The 21,373-nt window shown below is 42.1% G+C and overlaps 1 protein-coding gene across 1 annotated transcript in view; it reads left to right on the top strand.

Moving 5' to 3' along the window:
• The first annotated feature begins 514 nt into the window (after window positions 1-514).
• The window catches only part of ADAM17 (ADAM metallopeptidase domain 17), a 34,610-nt gene continuing 13,751 nt past the window's right edge, over window positions 515-21,373 (top strand). Inside the window, exons 1-8 of the mRNA XM_071441047.1 lie at window positions 515-850; window positions 12,865-12,997; window positions 14,428-14,561; window positions 15,472-15,560; window positions 17,544-17,712; window positions 18,270-18,400; window positions 20,052-20,141; window positions 21,180-21,293. Of these exons, the coding sequence (XP_071297148.1) occupies window positions 754-850; window positions 12,865-12,997; window positions 14,428-14,561; window positions 15,472-15,560; window positions 17,544-17,712; window positions 18,270-18,400; window positions 20,052-20,141; window positions 21,180-21,293 (957 nt within the window). The 5' untranslated portion in view covers window positions 515-753. The remainder of the gene's footprint in view (window positions 851-12,864; window positions 12,998-14,427; window positions 14,562-15,471; window positions 15,561-17,543; window positions 17,713-18,269; window positions 18,401-20,051; window positions 20,142-21,179; window positions 21,294-21,373) is intronic.

The following is a 21,373-nucleotide window of genomic DNA, read 5'->3' on the forward strand; positions in this document are numbered from 1 at the left end:
CCCCTCTACCCAGCCCTGGTGAGGCACACCTGGAGCGCTGGGTCCAGTTCTGGCTCCCCAGTGCAAGAGAGGCATGAAGCTCCTGGGCAGAGGCTACAAAGATGATGAAGGGACTGGAGCATCTTCCTTATGAGGAAAAGCTAGAGAGTTGGGCCTGTTCAGCCACAAGAGATGACTGAGAGGGGACCTCATCAATGTATTTCAGTATCTCAAGGGAGGGTGTCAAGAGAATTGAGCCAGCCTCCTCTTGGTGGTGCCAAGCAATAGGACAAGATACAACAGGCAGAAATGGATACTCAGGAAGTTCTACCTGAACATGAGGAAGAACTTTACAGTGCGTGTGACCAAGCATTGGAACAGATTGCCCAGAGGCTGTGTCGTTTCCCTCCCTGAGTATACTCAAGAACGGTCTGGATGCAATCCTGTGCCACGTGGTCTAGGATAACCCTGCAGGATGGGGGGAGGCTGGGCCAGACGCCCCGCTGCGGTCCCTCACTCGCTGCCCCACGCCGAGCCTCCGTGAGGGCAGCGCCCGCCGCCTCCCGCCCTCACAGCCGAGCGGGCGCGTCCCCCCGCACCGCCCCCCCAAGATGGCGTCCCCGCCCGCCCCACAATGCCCCGCGCGCAGCTGCCGCGCTTCCGGGTGCGGGCCCAGGAGGGTGGCGGGCCCAGCACGGCGGGCGGAGGGCGAGGCTGCTCCGAGCGGATGCGAACGAGCGGGCGCGCAGTGCCGGAGGAGGCCGCGCCCGGACCATGAGGCTTCGACTGTGGCTGGTCCCGGCCCTGGTGCTGCTGTGGGGGCCGGGCGGGCTGGAGGCGCTTGGGCACCCACAGCGCCCGCAGCGCTACGGTGAGGACAGGGCGCGACCACGGCAACCCCGGAGGGGAGGAGGAGGAGGGAGAGACCACTGCGACAGTGGGGGGGAGGCAGGCGCGGCACCCCTGTCTCTGCCGGGGGTTGGCGATAGGTGCTGTGTGGGGCGGGGCAGGGCAGGGCAGCCCTTGTGCTGAGGGCATCGCTGATGGGCAGCGTTTGGGGCTACTGCTCCCTGCAGGGATACACCATTGTTCACACGCGAGGTCTGCTGAAGAGTTTTCCTCCCAGGAGTTTGTGTTCTGTTAAGGCGGGCTAATCCCAGAATAGGTCGGGTAGGACGGCACCGCGGTGGGTCATCTGCTCCGGTGTCCGTGCTCCTGCAGGGTCATCCTGGATCACATTCCGCAGGATTGCACCCAGGCGGTTCTGGAATATCTCCAGGGAGGGAGGCTGCACAGCCTCACTGGGCAAAACTATATCAATGGCATCCCTTCGTAGTTCTGTTTGGAGAGTCACCAGAGAGTTATTGGAGCTGAAAGTGACCTCTAGAAAAGCTTGACACGGAGTAGAACCGCTGCTTGATTTAACTTCTCTAAACAGTTTTGCATCTAAGCTTCTGCTTTGCACTGAACAAGCTGTAGACTTTCGTTTGATAAGCAAAAGCTTATCACTGCAATGGCAGACGGACTCTTGCATGAGGCAGTGGCCGTGTCTTGCCCTCAAGACCCATGTCTTACATACTTCTTGGATCCTTGTCTTTGCTCCATTTTCCTCTTCTCTGCATGATAGTTTCTGAGCAGCAAAATTCTTGTTTCCTTTAAAAGCTTTGTCTGGCCCCCACATGAAAAACCCCTGTTTTGAAAATCAAAGGTACAAAAATGATTTTGTGATAAGTTCTGTTGCTTTCCTTGAGCCCATTGCTATGTGGGTGGATTTCACATGGGGTGATGCTGACATTCAAAGGAACAACTGAACTGTCTAAAGACAGTCTTGGAACACTATTGCAGTGATTAATCAGCTGTACATTCCCACAGAGATAGCTGTCCTGTCTCCAGTCCCTGAGGCCAGCAGGGACTGCTCCAAGTCTCCTTTCTTGGCTTAGATCTCTCAGCACATTTCCTGACAGGTGTCTGCACCTCTGCCCTCCTCTCCTGCACCTGAGGTGGATGGATTTGTGGTTTTGTGCACACCTCAGCAGTTTGTGGCTGTAGGAACCTGGAAAGGCTCAGTGGGGGATGCTCCAGGAAGTGTAATAGAAATAAAACAAACAGTGTGTCCTTTCACCATCAGGGAGGTCCTGAGCAGCTGTTGCATCTTGGGCTGTCAGATCTTCATGCCTTCTAAAGGACCTGTCTGCTATCAGTTTGTGCAGTCTTTATCTGATGGCTTTTATCTTCTTGGCCCACATAGCACTGTGCCTGGACTATGAGCTCTTCAATTTTATTAAATACTGCATGGAGGAAAACTTTATTTCTTCTGTTTCTCAATGTTGGAAGAATTATTAATTTTCTTCACACCTGTAGTGACTTACATACCTATGCAATTTGTCTCATTTGTACTACTGTTTGTTGTTTAAATGATAAAATACCAGTCTATATAATAATTCTTAATATGAGGAAAGAATCATGGCTTTATTGGTTACTTTTTTCTATATATTTTGTGTTGGATTTTTATTTATTTGAGATGTATGGTCAGGGCTGCAGGACACCATTTGTAATACAAAGGCAGCATACTGAATGGTTTTGGTTTTGTTTCCTTTCTGGGTAGTTTTTGGTCTTTAATAGTCACTCCAAGCTCTCTTTTCTTTGTGGGTTTTTTTTTGTTTGTTTGTTTGGGGGTTTTTGTGTGGGGGTTGGTTTGTTTGTTTTCTTTTGGGTTTTTTTCTGGGTTTTTTTTTGTTCTGCTTTGAGTGGTAGTAATTGTACTGATACACTTTGTTGTGTAAAAACAGTGAGGAATTCTTTTCCTCACGTGTTATTTCACACATTCACACCTTGAATTTCATCACGTTTTGTTTTGTTGTCCAGTAAACTAAATATACAGAAGTATTTTGTGAGGGAACTTGAAAAATCCATGTGTTCTACATTAGCTGTTACTTTTATCCACACACTACTGCCAGATCCATATATATGTATAGGAGGAGTGGAAATTGGTCTCTTCAGACCCCCTGCACTACACCAGTGGCTCTTTAGTCCCATAGCACAGTTAGGAGTTGACCAGTTCTATTTTTGCAGTGCTTTGTAACTCTTGGGGTAATGCATTCATATCCTGTTGATTTATTGGTCATTTTCTTGACTTCTTGTAAAGCCTCTTTTCCTGAGTCTCAAACACAGGTCTTTACATATATCCTATCATGACAAAAAGGTCCTTTGGGGGAACTTTTTAATCTCCTCTGCAGTGAATACTAAGGTCAGTTATTGGTACTGGCCTTTAGCATCCATTCTTGGGGCTGTATTTGCAGCTTTTTTACTTGTTTTACAAGCCCTTTTGGTTATTTAGCTCTGTGGTTTCTTCTCATAAAATAAAAAATATTTCAAGTATTAGCTTTCTGCCTTTTACAAGCTGTTTTTAAAAATACCTTTGCCTATTATTGTGGTTTTACATTCATCTTTTGTTGGAGTTCTGTTGTCCTCATCTTACAGCTTGGTTTTCGAAATATCATCTTTTCCTTCTAATAATTTCAATATTATTATTTTGAAAGCTTTGTTTTTCCATAGCTTAATTTTTGGGAACTGAAATCAGATTTCTGATGAGCAGTATCTGTAAGGAAGTTTCATGAATTAACATTTTGTGATTTCTGTTGAGAACTTCTTGCTTATTACTCTGAGTTCAGTTTTTCAAGGAGGAAAAAAATTATACAGCGAAAAAAAGAATTTGACAAAGAATAGAATAAGTGATAAAATGATGTGGGTCATTTTCCAGCTTTTTTTGGCTGAAGTCATCTTAGGGTGTGGTGCTTCAGGAGTCTAAATTGATCTAAAATGGGACTGCCACAACCTGACCTCAGCTTTCCAATCCCTTCCCCATTCCTGTGAGCACATTCATGGAATGTGAGCTGTCTGGAAACTAATCTCTTTTTTTGTTTGCTTTTTTCCTTGCTCTTTTTTTTTTTTTTTTTTTTTTAGTGGTTTAGGGTCTTTGTTTGCTTGATTTTGGTTTATTTTCAGTAAAGGGTATAGTTTCTCTCTGTGAATTCCATTATTGTGAAGCAGCTCACAGTGTGACTGTCCAAGAACCTGCCCCATTGTTTTTGGGGGGTGGAAAGGGTTGTGTTCCAGGTGAGGGATGAAGGCAGAATGGTATCCACCTCAGTTTGTCTTCAAGGTGTTCTCTTTTTAGTAATGTTGACATCAGGGATCAGTTTCTAGAGAAGTGGGACTCCAGTACTCAATACAGTGACTGATACTATAGTTTGGCCCCAGAAAACTTAACAACTCTTTCAAGATTTTTCTCTTTGTTGTAATTTATCTCTGAAGATAACCTTTTATACCTATAAAATATTATGCTGCTTGTCTTGGAGTTCAGACATATCTGAATGGTAACAGAGTACCATTAATGTACTTGAAAAGAGTAACAGTGCAAATGTCCAGCTTGGGTGCTGAATAGGTGAATAGGTACTGAATATACCTAAAGAACTGCCTGAATCTGTATTACAGTACAGTGGTACAAGTTGTGTGCTGCCATAAAGCAGCATGTGTGCAGGTTACCCCCAACAGACTCTGGATGTAAAATGTGTTTTACTCAACTGTTGCCCTTTTTGAGTGAGAACTTTTTGTCACAAGCTGGGCAGGGAACTAAAATAAGATATTTCTTCCTTTGCTGGGCTGATGATATTCTTTAAATCACTCACTGGGGCTCTTTTTCTATCTGCCAAATTGCACTAATAAAATCTGAGGCAGGTACCCTGATTTTCACAATTTTTTCCTCCACGCTGCAGACATACCACGCAGAACTTGGAACAGCTGCATGAGCTGGAGAAATGCCCTGGTACAAATGGTTCAGTGCAAACCTACCTGATGCACATCAGAAGACTCGGATTTAGATTTGTTGAGTGAAAAAAGCAAATGGTAGTGGTGTTGATGAATAAACCAGGGGAGCTAAGTGATACAGAGGGCAGAAATAAATTGATTTACAGTCAGTTTTGAATTCTTCACACTTGGTGTGACAAAATGCAGGAAGTCCAAAGGCCAGGAATGTAACTTGCTGCCAGAGAATTTAGGGATTGGAAGTTTAGCTCAGGGTCAAGAATGTGCAGTGAGATAACTAGTGACAAAAATCGTAATGCAAGGTTAAATTTTATCCTGCTGGACTGAAGCTTCTGTTGGAGACTAAGGCAAGACCTAGGTGAGAGTCAAATGATTCATTTCTCTACCATGATCTGCCTTTTTTGTTACAGTTTCTTACCCCATTGGACATCCTTTGAAGCAAGATGACTGTTTTAGATGGAGCTGGTTTTGCAGTTTGTCCCCAAAAGCTGAAGGTTGAGTGTGTTTCTCACCATGGTGGAGAATTCAAGGAATCACATCACATGGTGGAGAATTCAAGGACACACAATCTCACAGCATGTGGTCCCTGCCCAGGATGTGGCAGGATTATTTCAAAATCATTGCAGGAATTGATGCAGTGTGTGTCTCTGTATAAACAGCAAATGCTTGGTGTAGATATGGCCCCATTGAATGCAAATTACCACTATTATTTTTGTGTTGTGGATTAGCAATCTTTTCCATGAAGTTACTTAATATCAAGGTTTTCAAGTACTTTTCTCGGGTTTGTTTTCATTTGTTCATATGAATAGGTCAATGTTTCCATTTCCAGCTGAAAAAAGTGATTGAAGTGTAATTTCTGCAAAAAGTACTCAAGGTCAACGAAAAGAATAATGTCAATGCTACATTAAATTCTAATTAATATGAATTACCTTTAACTGTTGTAAGAATTTTGATAATGGAAGCCTAACACAGTGCTCAGCATGGGTTTGATTTTCAGTAGTGCCAATTTGTTCTGACCTTTAAGCAGACAAAAAGTAAAATTCTTGTTTGCTTTCAAGATTTGGGGTGTTTTAATTTTCTCCCCAGTAAAAACTGACAGCTTCCCTGCTGCTGTAGATTGCTGATAGCAGCAGTGACTCATCTCAGTTTCATGCTTCTGCCACTCTGGAATTTTTGTGTGCATGTGCAGAAGCCCCAGCATGGATTTCTGCTCTGTGGCTGGAAGGGCCAAGTGAGGAAGCGCAGCCAGCCATACTCTTAACACTGGCACTATGACTTTACATTCAGATGTAATTGTGTGTTTACTATTCAGCAAAGATTTGTCTTTGGGATAGAAGTTTATATTTAGTTTCTGTTATGAACAGGTTGATCCCCCACTCAGACTGTAGGAGTCTGAGTTTGCCTGTTTGCCAGACTGATGATGGCATGTGTTTTGCTGTGAACCCAAGAGCTAGGTTTCTTTAACAAAGAGCAGTTTATCCTGTTGTCCTTTTCTGTGGTCTTCGTGTGCAGCACATGAGCTTGCCTGTTTCGGGGATGTCCAGCGACCCTCTCAATGGTTCTAATGGATTTTCTGATGTCTTTCATTCTTATAGATACATGTGATAGTACTGCCCATCTTTGTCACTTGTGGCCTGCATCTCTTCACAATATCCATCCCTGTCTTCCTGTGCTGCCCTAATGTGCATTATTTGTACTTTTTTCCCTCCTTGATATTTGCATTTTTAACCTTTGTAGGCAAGTGGACTGGGAAGTGGGAAGGCAAGAGGACTCTGTTATGAAGGGAGGCACCTACAGCTGCCAGTAGATGCTGATCTATAGTTGCTGAGGTGTTGAACAAGAACATGATATCCCTTGGTTTCCTTTCTCACATTTTCAGGTTTTCACTGAAATAGTAAAATTCTGCCCCTCGGTACCTGTGAGGTGCCTCAAATTTTGGAAGTTCATGTGTGAATGAGTCCATAGTTGTGTCCACAAGGAAAAGAAATGCAGTCAGAAGTGAAGGGGTTGGTCTCACAAGTGTGGTCTAGACAGTAATTAGTGTCTACCTAGAATCAGCTCCACTTAATCTTATTTTGTGACCCAGCAGGATTTTGTGATGTGGTATCTTTGTACAGTAGTGAGGCTTGTAGTTTTTTGATAGCCAGACAAATGGTCTGTTTCCAGAGAACACTGCATCCTGGTGACTGGGCAGTTCCTCTCTGCAGGATGTATGAAAGCATGTGATTTGGGGGTGGGTTGTGCTGGGGGTTTTTGAGCATCAAGTCATATGATGCTGTTCTCTTGTAAGATGGGATGGCTGTATTGCCCTCGCTTCACTTTAATTATGAGGATGTTCATTCAGTAGACTTCCTTATTTTTTATAATGTCAATGTTTGGCAGTATATTGCTTTTTTTTCCCTTTGGAAAGTGGTCTATTGTCATTAATAGGACAAACTGTTATTAAATCAAGTAGATCCAACAGTGTAAGTTTTGTTCCTCACAGGTCCTTATTTAAGATGTGATTAGTGAAGGAGATAATTTGCAAGGTTGGAAGTGTGTGAGGTAATGTGTAGGAGCCATTGTGGGTATTCAGCTGTATTCAAAACCACCAGAAACAGCAGCTTAATTATCTATACAGCTTCTGCTAAACAGAATTTGCACCCTTAAGGAAATATTCCACTGCCTAGAAACAGATGTTTATTTTACTGTGGGGAAAAACGTTGGAGTAGTATAAAGGTGCTGCTACATGAACAAGTTTTTCCTGAGATGAGCTAAAGGGTGTTTAGCAAGCTGTTAGCTTTTCCATGATACCCATCACTGGCATGTCTGAATGTGTGATAAGGAGGGAGTAGTTGCCCAGTGTAGCTGCAGGAGAAGTGCTCTGTGGAGAGGTGGACAGTAAAGCAGCAGCATCCCTGCCCTCCCAGCGTGAGGGCTGATTAACCCTACCCGGAGGCTTCCTCTGCTGCTGAGTGAGTGAGTGCAGGCACCTTGTTTTCTCACGTGGTTTGACTAGTTTGGTGCAGCTGGGATCGAGTTAAAAACATGCCTTCTAAAACATTCAGCAGTGCTGATGTGGCTGACCATTCTTACTAACAGGTTTGTCCAGAAATGTGCTCAGAGTGTAAACTTTTATCTTGTTATGGTTTATTAGAAGGCTGCCATGTATTTGGTTCTTGCTTTGAACTGGTTTCTGGTACAAGTTCTTCTGTTTACATGTTCTTGATGAGCAAAACAGCAACCACTCTTCAGTGGAAACAAGTAAACATGATTTATCTAAACTGTTGAAAGCATGGGCTGTTTTGTGTGGGGTAAGTGTTTCAGTTCACTTTGTATTGTGTCTCTGGCAATGTCTCTGTACCAGATGTGCTGGAAAAAGATGTAACAGCACGTGCAAGGAGTTGTTACAGAACAGCTTTCCCACGATGAACCTTCTCAATGTGTCCTCTTTGTCAACAGTCTCCTAAAAGCAGCATAAGCTGTTCAGAGAGGGTACCCACAAACATTTATGCAGGACTGCATCACCTCCTGCCTGGCACAGACCGTTTGTGTGCCCAGCTGAAATGTGAATATATTTGCCTTCTCCATTAGCATTCCCTGGAATGGTGCTGCAGCCAAAGGATCCAGCTGTGTTGCAGCCAGTGAGTGGCTCTTACTGCAAACACAGGGGCAGCTGTTTTATCTAGGGTGATGGACACCTGCTTTAGCTCTTGTGCTTCAAGCTGGAAAGACTCCAGTCTGTTTCCTCATCTAGATTCTGAGACTCTGAATTCTGTTTCCAATTATTGTGTTTGGTTTCTTCAATTAATATATTTTAATGTACAAGAAGAGCATACAAAACTAAATAGTAACAATTAAGAATATGGAGTCCTTCTATTCAGTCACTCCTCAGCTGAATCAGAAAAATTGTTACTAGTCAACTGCTCATAAGCTTTTGATAGGTAGATTGGAAATCAGCTTGAGATCAGAACCCAGATGTAGTCAATGAGTACGACATGAAATGCAGCCTGGAGCCCCTTCTTCAGTCTTGGAGATGACACTGATTTAACAGTTCCACTGCAAAATCCTAAAATCCTTCCTGAATGTGTTTGCAGTGCCTGTTGTAGGACTGCTCATGTAGGCTTGTCATCCCATTCCAGTGCCTTTGACTGAAAAAATATTTCTGCTTTTATTCTCTTGGAATGATTGGAGAAATAACTGCAATTATTCCTGCAAGGCCCACTGATTATCTAGTGGTCTTTTTTAAATCCCAAAAGTAATTTTTTTTTAAATTTTGGATCTTGAGTTTTAGGTAGGAACACTTTCTGTCATGGGATAATTTTGAAGAGAGTTCTAAAAAATATTAATTTTATCTTCTGAGTTAAAACTTCACACTTCCAGATAAGCGTAACCTTTCCAGAAATGATGCAGTGCAAAAGAATGCTTATGAAATGGCTGACTTGCCACATTTACTTGTTGGGTTCCGGACAATAGATGGGGCATGAGATCATGGGAATTTACTGTTGTACTTATGAAAGCCAAGCTGGTTGGAGAAGGCTGACATTGGTATTTGAATTGCTAGCTGAGCACTGAAAGAGAAACTTCTTCTTTTGAAATACATGCAGTGGCCTCCAGCTCAGGGAGTTAAGCTGTTCTCTCGTGCATTCTTGAGCTCTTTGGTGCTAGAGCAGAGTTTATTAAAAGATACTTTCTGTGTTAAGTCTGGAAGTCTAGTGCCAGGAGGCTTTTAGCCCAGAAACAAGGTGAAAAAAAAGAGGCAAGAGTTGGTGAGGTCAAAGCTGGGGGCAGAGGTGGATCACTGCTGTGGATTTCTTCTTGAGAACTTTAGGATATTGTCTTTGTCACTGATGTTCCTTCCCTGTCTGTCTTACAAACCCAATTTCTGTATGCTCTTAGGAGGTTTGTCTCCAGGAAGGAAGGTACCATGAGGTGAAGGCTGGTGGCAATAAATAAATACTTGCCATATCAGGATGCAATTAAGAGGTTCCCTAAAATGACAGGAATGCAGAAATCTAGGAGGGTGTGGAAGGGAACGAACCGCAAAAAAATGGTTTGGGAAACCTAAGCTCAGATCTGTTGAAGCCCATGGGAAATGACTCTTGGACCATAATGAAGATAATGGGGAATGAATACCAGAAAGATTTTTAAACTTGAATAAAAAGTCAAGTATATGCTTTCTATGGCTCCCATCCACAGTCTGCTGTACAGCTGGATTCTGTACAGTTCTGTGTTTTCTTTACAATAATGACACTTCTTTTATTTTCAATAAGCCATGAACATGGATTCATTTCGCAGTATGAACATTTTACAGGAAATCTTTGTTTTGAGTGTATTACCAATATATTTGTTCCACATCTGTCTGATACCATAATTAGTTAACAGATTATGTCTGGGAGCAGTGTATCTTAAGCCTCTACTTATGTTGTAAGTAAAATTAAAAGCAAACAAATTTAGGAAGGATAAGAGGAAATATGAACAAGTGCACTCTTGTTTCAGGGTTACAGGAACTGGGAGTGCCGTGTGTTTCATTTGTTACTTCAATAGAATCATCTTACTCATCTTCATGAACTTCTTAGGTCTTGTTCTTACTACCCTTCCTGTGTCTCTGTGAGACATTTCCAAAAGGGTGTCTGTATATTAAGGTGGAGTAGGACTTGCCTACCAAATAAAAAAGCCTGATTTTTTTTTTAGCAGACCTCTCAGTTCTCTTGCCATGAAACTGAGACATTTTGTCTGGCCATAGTGGCAGCTGCGTCTTGCTTTTTGGCATGGCTTTCTCTTGGTTCTGGTCTGTACTTCAAAGGCAGAGGTGGAAAAGGACAGTAATGTTTTGTAGCTGGGGTTGTGCCTCTCGGGCAGAGCTTGTGCTTGGCAAGTCCCTGAACAGCACGGCAGTGGTACCACGCCTCTTGTTTCATGCCCCATGTCCCACACACTTGGTCTGTATCATAGACCACTGTTGGATATCCCGTGTATCAACATTCACTTTAATTGAGGGGTCAGCTCTAGCCTGAGTGTAGTGACAGAATCTCGAGTTTGATTAAAAGAATTCAGAACTAAGCAGTTTAATGAGTTTTTTTTTCAAAGCTGATTTCCTTGCCTGTTCCTACCCCTTCCTAGGTGGTTCTGGATGAGGGCAGACGCCAGATAAAAAGCAATTAATTAGAACAGATTTTTTAACAAAAAAAGAGCTGTTTGGAGGGGGAAGTTAGGCATTTACTCACTGCATGGCTCTAGTGAACCAGCTCTGCAGCGTTTGGCAATTGAAAATGAAGGCCCTGCCTGACATGCAGCAGTGGGGCACGTGTGGGGAAAATCCCAACGACAGAAAACATGGTGATAGAAACTTGTCTTTGCATATAACCCGAAACACATGGTAATCATGTGCAGGTGCTCTCGACCGGAGGGTTGTAAACAGAAATCAGGAAATTGCAACTGCGCTGCCCTTCCTGTGTTGCTCAAGGCCCGGGGAGGGAGAAGCCTGGGAACTGCTGCTCAGTGGCGTCTGCTGCCCAAGAAAGGAGCCGTGTCGCCTGTGCCTTGCTCTGTGAGTGGGTCTGGTGCAGGGCCAGGAGGGCTGTGAGGGTCATCTTTGCTTCTGTGCCTTCCTCACTTCAGTGTACACAAGCACACCTGTGGCTGTACAGTGCTGGTTAATTCTCCCCACCCACCCACCCCCTTGCAAAAGGAAAAGCAAGGTGCTTCCCTTGCCCTCATCAGTGCATGCGTTCTTAAAGCTTTCCTGTGCTTTGGAGGCATGGATTTGGGGATAAATTATGGTACTGAGTGACAGGTTTAAAAAACCCATATTATTTCAAGAGCTATGAGCATCTAGATTTCAAGTTGGCAATCTTGGTTTGTTGCACAACAGCTGGTAAAACAGCTTATTAGTGGTGCTGCTTACTTTAAAGGCCAATAAAACACATGAGGTGCCTTTGCTGAGTGGGGCAAGCTAGTGACCCCACTAGCTAGGGACTCTGAAGGAATGCCATCTTCCTTAACAGAAAACTTCTTTGGTAGCTATCAGGTCTGGTTTAGAAGCATAGTTGGAAATGGAGGGGAAGGAAACAGGAATTTTTTTTTAAAAAAAGAATGTCTGGGTGAGCACTTCGGTCTCTTGGAAAGCACATCTGAATCCTCATTTAGTGCAGTGAAGAGTGAACACCTCTGGCTGAGAAGGAAAATGGCCATGTGGGAATAAGAACCTGTGGTTAAAGCTTTAAATAGCAACTGAATCTCTCAGTGCTAGTGGAAGCCAGGGTGGTTGTTGGGTGTCTCTCTGGGTGGTGGGTGCTCCAGAGAAGCAAGAATGTGGATGGATGTTTGGATGAAGGAATGCTTTACAAAGTAGCAGGAGGCTTTATCAGCAAGAGCCAAGAACTGTTTGCAGCTATCCTGCACTTGTTAATGGTGAAAACATCTGCAGAATATCGACCTGAATTTGTAATTTGTGTACTGCTCCCATAGGTATTCAGGCACTTGGTCTCCTTTCTCTGAACAAGTTTTTGTGTTCTGAGTAGGAAAAGGAGTTTTGCATGATGGTAAGGTATTGGGAAACCAGGGTATCTCGCCTGAGTAGTCTTGTTAGTTCTGATTGATTGTGCTATCCAGATATGTTTTCTGGCTACTGTTGGCCAGAGAGGCCCAATACAGTCCAGTCTGCAATTAACTTGGTTTAAGTCTCCTAGGTTAAACTATTTCTTCCTCAGACTCATGTGGGGACCAGCAGAGAAATTCACCCCAGAGAAATGGGGACATTCTCCCCATGTAGTTTCTGGGGGCAGCCAGGGAGGGCTTAGTTCTGCATTGCTGTGGCAATAAAAATGATGAGTTGGTTGCTCAGAAGTTGTAGAAAAAGTGAAGCAAACTCTGTCACTCTCAGATTGTCTTGTCTCACTCTATGATTTCTACTTGTGTACACAAAATAGGCCATTACAGAAACGTACAGTAGTTATCCTAAAATTAGAGCAAACTGTGGTCTCACTGTTAAAATGGGAGTCTCTGGTTTGCTCTTTTTTTTATGTGTGCATTTGGAAAGAAAGTCTTTTGAAACTAAAGCTTTCCTTGTTGGTCTTTCAGACACAGTTGAGTCCATGCTTTCAGACTACGACATCCTCTCCCTGTCTAGCATCCAGCAGCACTCACTGAAGAAGAGGGACCTTCAGCCTGAGACACATGTAGAGAGGCTCTTAAGTTTTTCAGCCCTGCAAAGGTAATTAAATCATTAATAATGAAATAGCATAATATTTTCCCTCAGTTTCTATGAGCAATGTGCAGTTTCAAACCCAGAAATTGTCTAGTTTTCTGTCATGACTGGCCAGTTCTTCTAGGTTAGTGATCTGCATGGTTATATGATTTCAGAGAGGCTCAGAGGAAAGGGGAAAGTAAGTTCTGTTTTATTTCTCTGATGGCTGAAGTGACAGTCATTTAGGATTTCTTTTGCTTTATTTTTAGGTTTAGTTTCATGTAGATTACTCCCACTGATAGGGTTGAATCTCACTTAAACCTCATCTGGCAATGTTGTCGGTACTTCTGGGCTGTCCTCTGGTTCTTGAAAATCTCAGCCTTCAGTTTGGGAATTGTGGGTGGTTTGCTGCCCAATAGATTTACTGTATTTCATCTTTTGTTTGTTTGGTTTGGTTTTGGTTTTTGGTTTTTGTTGTAAGATGGGACATAAAAGTTCAGGTGAAAGGGGGAGGAGAAGTAGAAGGGAGCAGGCATGAAGATTGCAGAGATTTTATTCTGAGAGTCAGAAAAATGCCTTGCAGGTATTTTAGTGCTGAAACTGAATCTGAATGGGGAGCAGGGTCAGAATAACACTTTGTATTAACAAATATAGATTCATTTTTGTTTGTGTGACATCTTGTCCTCTGTGTATTCATGTGTTTCCCCTGTGTCATCTTCAGCTGTCATGCAAGTAATGCATATTTGTTGAATCTCAAAATGTTTGAAAGGGCTTTTTTTTTTTTTTTTTGAGTTTGGAGGGGCAGTTATGAAAGGTTAATGGGATCAGATGTCTGACTGTCCCTGTTTTGCACTGCCTCATGCACGCTGGCTTTAGGGTGAGGTTGCCAATGACGATTACAGAATAATTGCTGAGGAGCATGCCAAAAATCTTTGACCCAAAGCCCACATAAACCAAGAGCCCACGAGGCTTCTTCTAGAAAAGGGATACTTCTTGGGATAGTTTTCAGTTTTTGTGACAATATATTGTAAAAAATGTAGAAAAATGTAGGGAGTTTAGATTTCTGTTTATGGTCTTCTGCCTGTATTATGTCAGAAAGTAAGAACTTCAAGATAATTTAATTTCAAATAGATGGAGAAATTTCTTGGTCTGATTCTTTTTTTTTTTTTTAATAGTTACCGGTAACTGGTTTTGCTTAACTGCAAATGGAGAAGGCACATTATGGGCAAACTGACTATTTTAGATTTGGGGGGTTATATTTTAAAATTTTTTTTAATTAAACATCTGTGACTCTAAAATATTTACAGTTATCAATTACACAGTATATGTTTTTGTAGCCTGCTTATCAGAATTAATGCTTTTTAACTTCTTTTGGACCCTCAGTAAATGGAGATCGAATGTATCTGTTATATGTGTATACTTTGCTTAAAAATAAATGTAAGTAAATTCTTTTACAGGCACTTTAAATTATACTTAACTGCAACTGCTGAACACTTTTCAGAAAAATTTCAAGCATTAATTGTGGATGGTGAAGGCAAGGAAAAGGAGTATCGTGTTCAATGGCGAGACTTTTTCACCGGACATGTCGTTGGTCAGTATGAAGTAGACTATGGGTCAGTGCTGAGCAACCACAGCTTTGCTCGAGTCTCTTGGGCACAGTAAATGGTGTATTTCCCTCATTTTCATCAGATGTGGTTAGGATGAAGAAATAAACATAATTCTTATCCTCTTGGGTTTTCTGGTTTTGTTTTTGTGGTGTGTTTGGGGATTTTTTAGGTTTGGTGGGTGGTGGGGTGTATTGCATCAAGCTCCTAAGACAGGACTCTTGTGTTGAGTTTGGCAGGACACAAAGGTATAATTTACTTAAGCTGCAGCTTGCAAATTATTATTTTTTTTAAATGCTGATGGTAACTTTAATTCCAGCTGGAATGTAGGACTTGAATGTTCCTTGCCCCAGAACACAAAGCCAAAGTAGAGGTGATGCAGTAATGCCTAGACTGTTCAATTAAAAGACTTAAAGATAGATAATTCTTTGTAGATTACTTTTCTGTAAAGAAAGATGCCATGCTCCACTTACGTGCAGTACTAATGCTTCTGCTAAGTTGTTTTGATTTCTTTGTTGCCTTTGTGATGTGGTGAGACTTTTCCACTGGAATGCAGGCTGACGCCATGAAATTGCTGTCTGATAGTAGTTAGATGCACGCTGCTTTTGTTGGCAGAAATATTGTGTCCCCCATTATTAATCCCCACAGCCACCTGAACACTTTCTGCAAAATTTTCTGTTAAGTCTGAGTCTCGTTGATTGTCACCATTGGGAAATTAAGACCTGGGGGAAGTGCTGATTAATTTCATTTTTTTCTTTAAATGGAACAGTACAGAGACTGAGGAAGGTAATTTGTCATGAAGTTTAGAAACAGTTAGAAACCCCCAACAAACAGTGTATGTGCAGGAGCACATGCAAACAGCTGAATTAATTTAATGCTTCCATGCTTGTGTTAAAGGAGAGCATAATTCCAAGGTTGTGGCACATATTGGGGATGAAGATTTTACGGTGCGAATCAATACTGATGGAGAAGAATACAATATCGAGGTATGCTTTGCTGTGATGGAAAACTGTATCCAGACAATCACCTTCTTTTCCTCTGGGTGTTCCTCTTCCTTGTTGGTTATGTTGACACTTCTGTAGCTCAAACTAGATTTGGTGGTAGTGTTTGTTTTGGAGTGAGGATGGAGAGAAATAAGAAACCAGTTTGGCTTGCAAGTGTTGATTTTTATTAGTGCGTGGCATTCTCTGACAGTTGCATGTTTTAGGTACATCAGGGAGAAGGTATACTTTAAATAGGAAGGGATTTCAGAAACAGAAATGGATAATGTCAGAAATTAATGGTGATCGTGGCCTCTAACAAACTGTGGCAGTCTAAACAGAGTCAATATCTGTGAAGCTTTTTAAAACTGGCTTTGTTACATCTTGGAAGTTTTCCCATTCTTAGAGCTTCATTAAAAATCTGATATTTTATCTGAAAATTGGTAATTTTTCCCTACTCCCTTGTTTTTCACCATTTTACTTGCTTGTGTTATTTTGAACTCTTGGTTAAAAAAAAATTCAACAAGTATATAATTAGAGACTGTCATAATGAGATATTCAGTGCAGTATATTCCCAGACACAAGCAGTATTTGAATGGGTGAATAACAGTAATTATGGCTGAGTGTTATATGGATATTGTAATTGTCTCCAAACCCAAAGATACGCAGAATTATGGGTAAACCTGAGAAATCTAGTCATGTTAAAGTATAAAAATGTGACCAAAATGCCCAAATCACTGTACTTGTGTTTTACATTGAGAACATACAGTATCTGTTAGCATTTTTGTGTTTGTGCTCCAGAGCAGTTTGTGGGTGTGCTTGTTCCTCTGTGCAGCCACCCCCCTGTTCCTGGCTGGCTGTGTCTGTGCAGCTGGGGGCAGGCAGTGTGTGCAGCCTCTGCCCTGTTGCCTTGCTGGTGCTGTCTCCAGGTCAGCTTTGGCCACTACCAGCCCTGGGTGAGATGATTGCCATGTGCAGAGGGAGCTGGCCTGAGTCTGTTCCCCAAAGGCAGCATGGGCAAAGCTGCTCTGCCATTTCCTGCTTTTGTTTTCAGGGTAGTTGTGTATGGTTTGGAAAGGCTGTGGGCCTTTGTGTAAACTGCTGGTGCCCTCTCACCTTGCCTTAGTGTGTGAAACCTTCAGTTTTCTGCTGCAGACATGGCTGCTGACATGGCACAGCCTTTACATTCTGGGACCTTTTTGCTGTGAAGTGAAAGCACAGTGTGCTAAATGATGGCTGGCTGAAGTTGGAAGAGCCCTGCCTAAGGGCCAGAGGAGACCCAGAGCCAGGTGCACTATGCTGTAGGTGCAGGCAGTCTGTGCTGCTTGGCTCTGGCCAAAGAACTGACCCTGTCTGTGTCATATTTGGTGGTGTTGCTTTAGCTTTAACATTCAGATAAAAATAGGATTTGTCAGTAAAGTAAAAAGATTATTTGTATGCATCTGCTATGGGAATTGGTGTCTTTCCTTGAGATTTCTTGGTGTTCTTTGGTTTTGGAGAAGCTTACATGCTTGTGAGTGACTTAGGTAGCTGAACATTGAAGAGCCCACATTCTGCTGTGTGCTTAAAGGCTCTCTGTTACCTGTCTCTTCCTGTGCTTCTGGTCAGTGCATAGGTTAGCAGTTAAAGATATCCTTCTGGCTCCATGCTCTTACAGAGGGGAGCAGAGGAACTTGAGAAGCCTCTTCAGCTTGCTCAGATTCTGAGGAGAAGAAAAATTCTCTCCTGTGGCTTTATCAGGTAGCTACCACTACTTTGTTAAGATGCTCTGAGACTTTTGCATTCCCGTGTAGCATAAGAGAGTTGACTTCTGTTGGCTTTCTTGTGGATGTCATTTTATCAGTAGATTTGTTCCTATGGGTGAAGTGCATTTGTTCATTTGTGTGTGTAGACAGAAAACTGTGGAGATACAATGGTGCATACATAAAGTTTTTTACTTGTCTAGACTTTGGGTTCATTGTATTTTCTAACTTCTCCTTGTGCTGTCAGCCACTGTGGAGATTTGTAGATGATGCGGAAGATGAAAGACTGCTGGTCTACAGATCTGAAGATATCAAAGATTTCTCAAGGTTGCAGTCCCCCAAAGTATGTGGTTATTTAAAGCTGAGTGAAGATGAACTGCTGCCAAAAGGACTGGAAGACAGGAAACAAAATGAAGGTGAGTGTCCATACCTTGGGAGAGCGACATCTTTGAAACAAATTAGCTCTTTCAATTCACTGTGGGCATGGAGGCGGAAGCAGCACTCCTCATGCCTCTTTAAACAACTTTGTATTTCTGTGCACTGTGCAGCAGGACCTGTTTGGCCTCTATGGTCACTCAAGGATCCATCTTGAGCTGTGATGAGGTTTTGAGAGTTTTTGGTCCCAGTTTCCTCTGTTTTTTGCTGTGTTAGCAAAAGTTGGGGTAATGACTAGGAACAGGAGGAGGAGAGTTGTTAAGGCTGTGGTGATGATCTTAAAAGCTCTATAAGTAAATCTGATTAATAACTCAGTTTCACTGCCATGCATTCTTTTCCCTACAGTAGGTTTGAGGACTGTTAGGAAGACAAAGTACAAGAATGACTATTTAAAAAAAAAAAAAGCCCCAAACTAAAACTAAACATCCCCATTCTCCTCCCAGGAGCCCACCCATGCTCAAATTCAGGTCTTGAATAAGGACAGTAGGCTCAGCTGTGGTAGTAGTATTGAGTGTTTTTTTTGAAATATTTACTTTAGGAAGCACCCATCGGAAGAAAAGAGCCGTTTCAGAGAACTCCAAAAACACGTGCAAGATGTTGGTAGTGGCAGACCATCGTTTCTTCAAGTACATGGGCCGTGGGGAAGAGAGCACCACTATCAATTACTTGGTAAGTAACACCATACAGCTTATATTGCTTTTGTACACATGGCTTTTACCTGGGAAAATGCTAAATCGTGCTTTAAAAATATTCTACAATGAAGCTAAGGTAGTTCAGTAGTCTTCAAATTTCACTTAAAAGCAAATTCCTTCCTGTCATATACTTCTGTTAGCTATGCTGTTTTCTGCCCAGGAACTTCTCTTTTCTTAGTCAGAGGTCTAGAGTCTCCTGGGTTTTGAAATCCACTGCAAATTATCTCAGCAACTTTAAAGTTCTAGCATATTTAATGAGAAGTTAAAGCAACTCATATAGATCTTCTTTTCCAGATTATTTCAGGTTTCTCTGTCCAGAACAATAAATTAGAAGCAGGCCCAGTAAACAAGTTGTTTGGTTCTACACTGGTGGTGTGGATTAACCCCAGCAGGCAGCTCAGCTACAGGCAGCTCAGCCTCAGGCAGCCACTTGCTCTCCTAGATGGAATGGGAAGAGAATCAGAAGGGTAAAGGTGAGATAACTTGTAGATTGAGATAGAAACAGTTTAATAGCAAAAGTTGTTCACAGCAGCAAAGCAAAACAAGGGAATTAATTTACTGCTTTTCATCAGCAGGCAGGTGTTCAACCATCCTCAGGGAAGCAGGGCTCCATCGTGTGTACCAGTTCCTGAGTGACCCAGCTGAAACACTAGGGTTGTCTATCTGACAGGTTTTTGTGAACTAGAACAAGGCCCTTCTCCCTTTCAGCAGAAAGGGAGAGTATGGGGGTTTAGGGACTGAAGACAAAACAAATTAAAACAGGTTTGGAGGCCTGTTGTTCATCTAAAGTCTCTTTCTGAGCTTTACTCTTTGAAATGCTAATCACTCTGTTCCACTTTTGCTGGCGTTTTGACCTTTCTGTCCCCAGAAGTGCTTTCACATTCTCCAGGTGAGGGGGCCTCATTTGGTGTGTTCGCAGAAGTGCTCTTAGCTCAGCATCTGACATGTGCTGAGGCTGACCCCTGTTGTGTTTCCTGGGTAGATGGGTACTGTTAACAACACAGTGATTGGAAAACTAAAGCATAAGCTATTACTTAGTGGTTCTGAATGTCACTTCTCCTTCTCAGCAAATTTGGTGGTTTATATTTAGCATAAGGTGTTTTTATAAGAGAACAGCTTGAAAAGGGAGGTGTTGATTGTGGGCACTGACAAGAGACTTCCTGGAACTTTGTGCTTGAACCATAATGATGAAAATAATAGGTTTTTGGCTGGGTGAGGGAAGCAAGCCTGGGGGGTCAGTTAAACTAGTTGAGCTCTATGCTGGAACAAAGCAGTAAAAGCAGCTCCCTCCTCTGCCCTTCCCCTCAAAGAAATCTAGAAAATTAGTGTTTGAACAAAGTGTTTCTCAAAATGTCTCGTTCTTAATATTATTGCTATTCTACTACACAAACAAAAGTGATAAATGGAAAAGTTTGTGGTACTATTTAATGATGGAAAATTTTCAAGTATATTGGATAATACTGATCCAAAACCAACAGTACTTGGATCCAGGGAGTTTGTCTTGTTACCTTACACGAGGTTCAATTTTAAGTCAAGTGACTGTTTCTAGGTAAGTATGTAGCAGTTTCTCTGAGTGTCTTTTGCTCCATGAAAGCTCATTTGGGTAACCTGTTTTCTCTTCCACACAGATTGAACTGATAGACAGAGTAGATGACATCTACCGAAACACTTCCTGGGACGATGGAACCTTCAATGGGTACGGCATACAGATAGAGCAGGTATTCACTGCACTCTGCAGAGGGCTTCCAGCTTAAAGGAACATGCTTCAAACAGCAGTGCTTCTGATTATTTTGTCTGGGTTAGAGCTAAAATAATAAAATCCTACATTATTAACCCCAGCCAGGAGCACTCTGAAATTGCATCTTGCCAGTGTTAATGATCTGACACGATGCCCATTTTCAGTTCCTTGCGGTGTTTGAGATGTGAATTTTGAAGGAGAATTTTTCCATATTTATTCCTGATTCAAAAGTGTATTTTTCACCTGAATATGAGAAAATTTTGTTTCATTCAGACATACTCATGCATTTATCTCATATACCTGTTGCTAGTGCTTGGCTTTCAAAGTCTGAGTGTGCCTCAAACCCAGGTGAAAACAATCCTGCCTCAAGAGCTTTAATGACTCCCTTAGACAACATGCTAGGCTTGTATATGAACACGGGGAATGCTGTGACTTCAATTTTTGTGATGGTGTCTTGAAGTGCACAGAAATCTGGAAAACAGCATTAAAAACAGGAGTCCATCAGCTCAGCATACTGCAAGAGCTGTGATGTGGGACATGGAGACTCATGGTACAAGCCAGCTGCCCCTTTGCTGGGAAAAGATCTGCAGGCATAAAGAAGGAGCATTACTTGGGTAGGGAGGGGGTGGAGAACATGATGAGCTAATTCTGGATTACTGGGAAAGTGGCAGTCCTTTAACATACATTTTGGTTAGCTAGAGCTCTGAAATTATTTGGGATTATTTATACTGGTTTTATTTGTGTGGGGTTTTTCTAAAAGTAAAAGACATCTCAAAGCAGAATTTTACAGTGAAAACTTCTGATGTTATCCTGTAAAAGGGTTACTTACAATGTAATTATGATTTAGTTGGTGTATTTAACTAGCAGAGGCTGGAAAGTTAATATTAGAATCATGCTGAGTCTGAATTTTTCTCCTTACAGATCTTTTGGGATATTTAAAATTATATTGAAACCTTTTCTGTAGCTATAAAATTGACAAAAATTCCTGTTCATTGTTGTTGCCCTTTTTGACATGTAGATTATTATCCACAATGAGCCAAATAATGTAAAACCTGGAGAAAAACATTATAATATGGCAAGAAGCTACCCAGATGATAAGAAAGATGCCTGGGATGTGAAAATGCTGCTAGAGGTAGGTTGTAACCCTTGAAAAATTATGGCCCTTAACAGAAAATTGCTCATTCATATGGCTGCTCTGTAGTAATGGGTGAA

Source organism: Agelaius tricolor, unplaced genomic scaffold (genome assembly GCF_023055355.1).
Source record: "Agelaius tricolor isolate 1412-34295 unplaced genomic scaffold, bAgeTri1.0.p SCAF_1, whole genome shotgun sequence".
NCBI lineage: Eukaryota > Metazoa > Chordata > Aves > Passeriformes > Icteridae > Agelaius > Agelaius tricolor.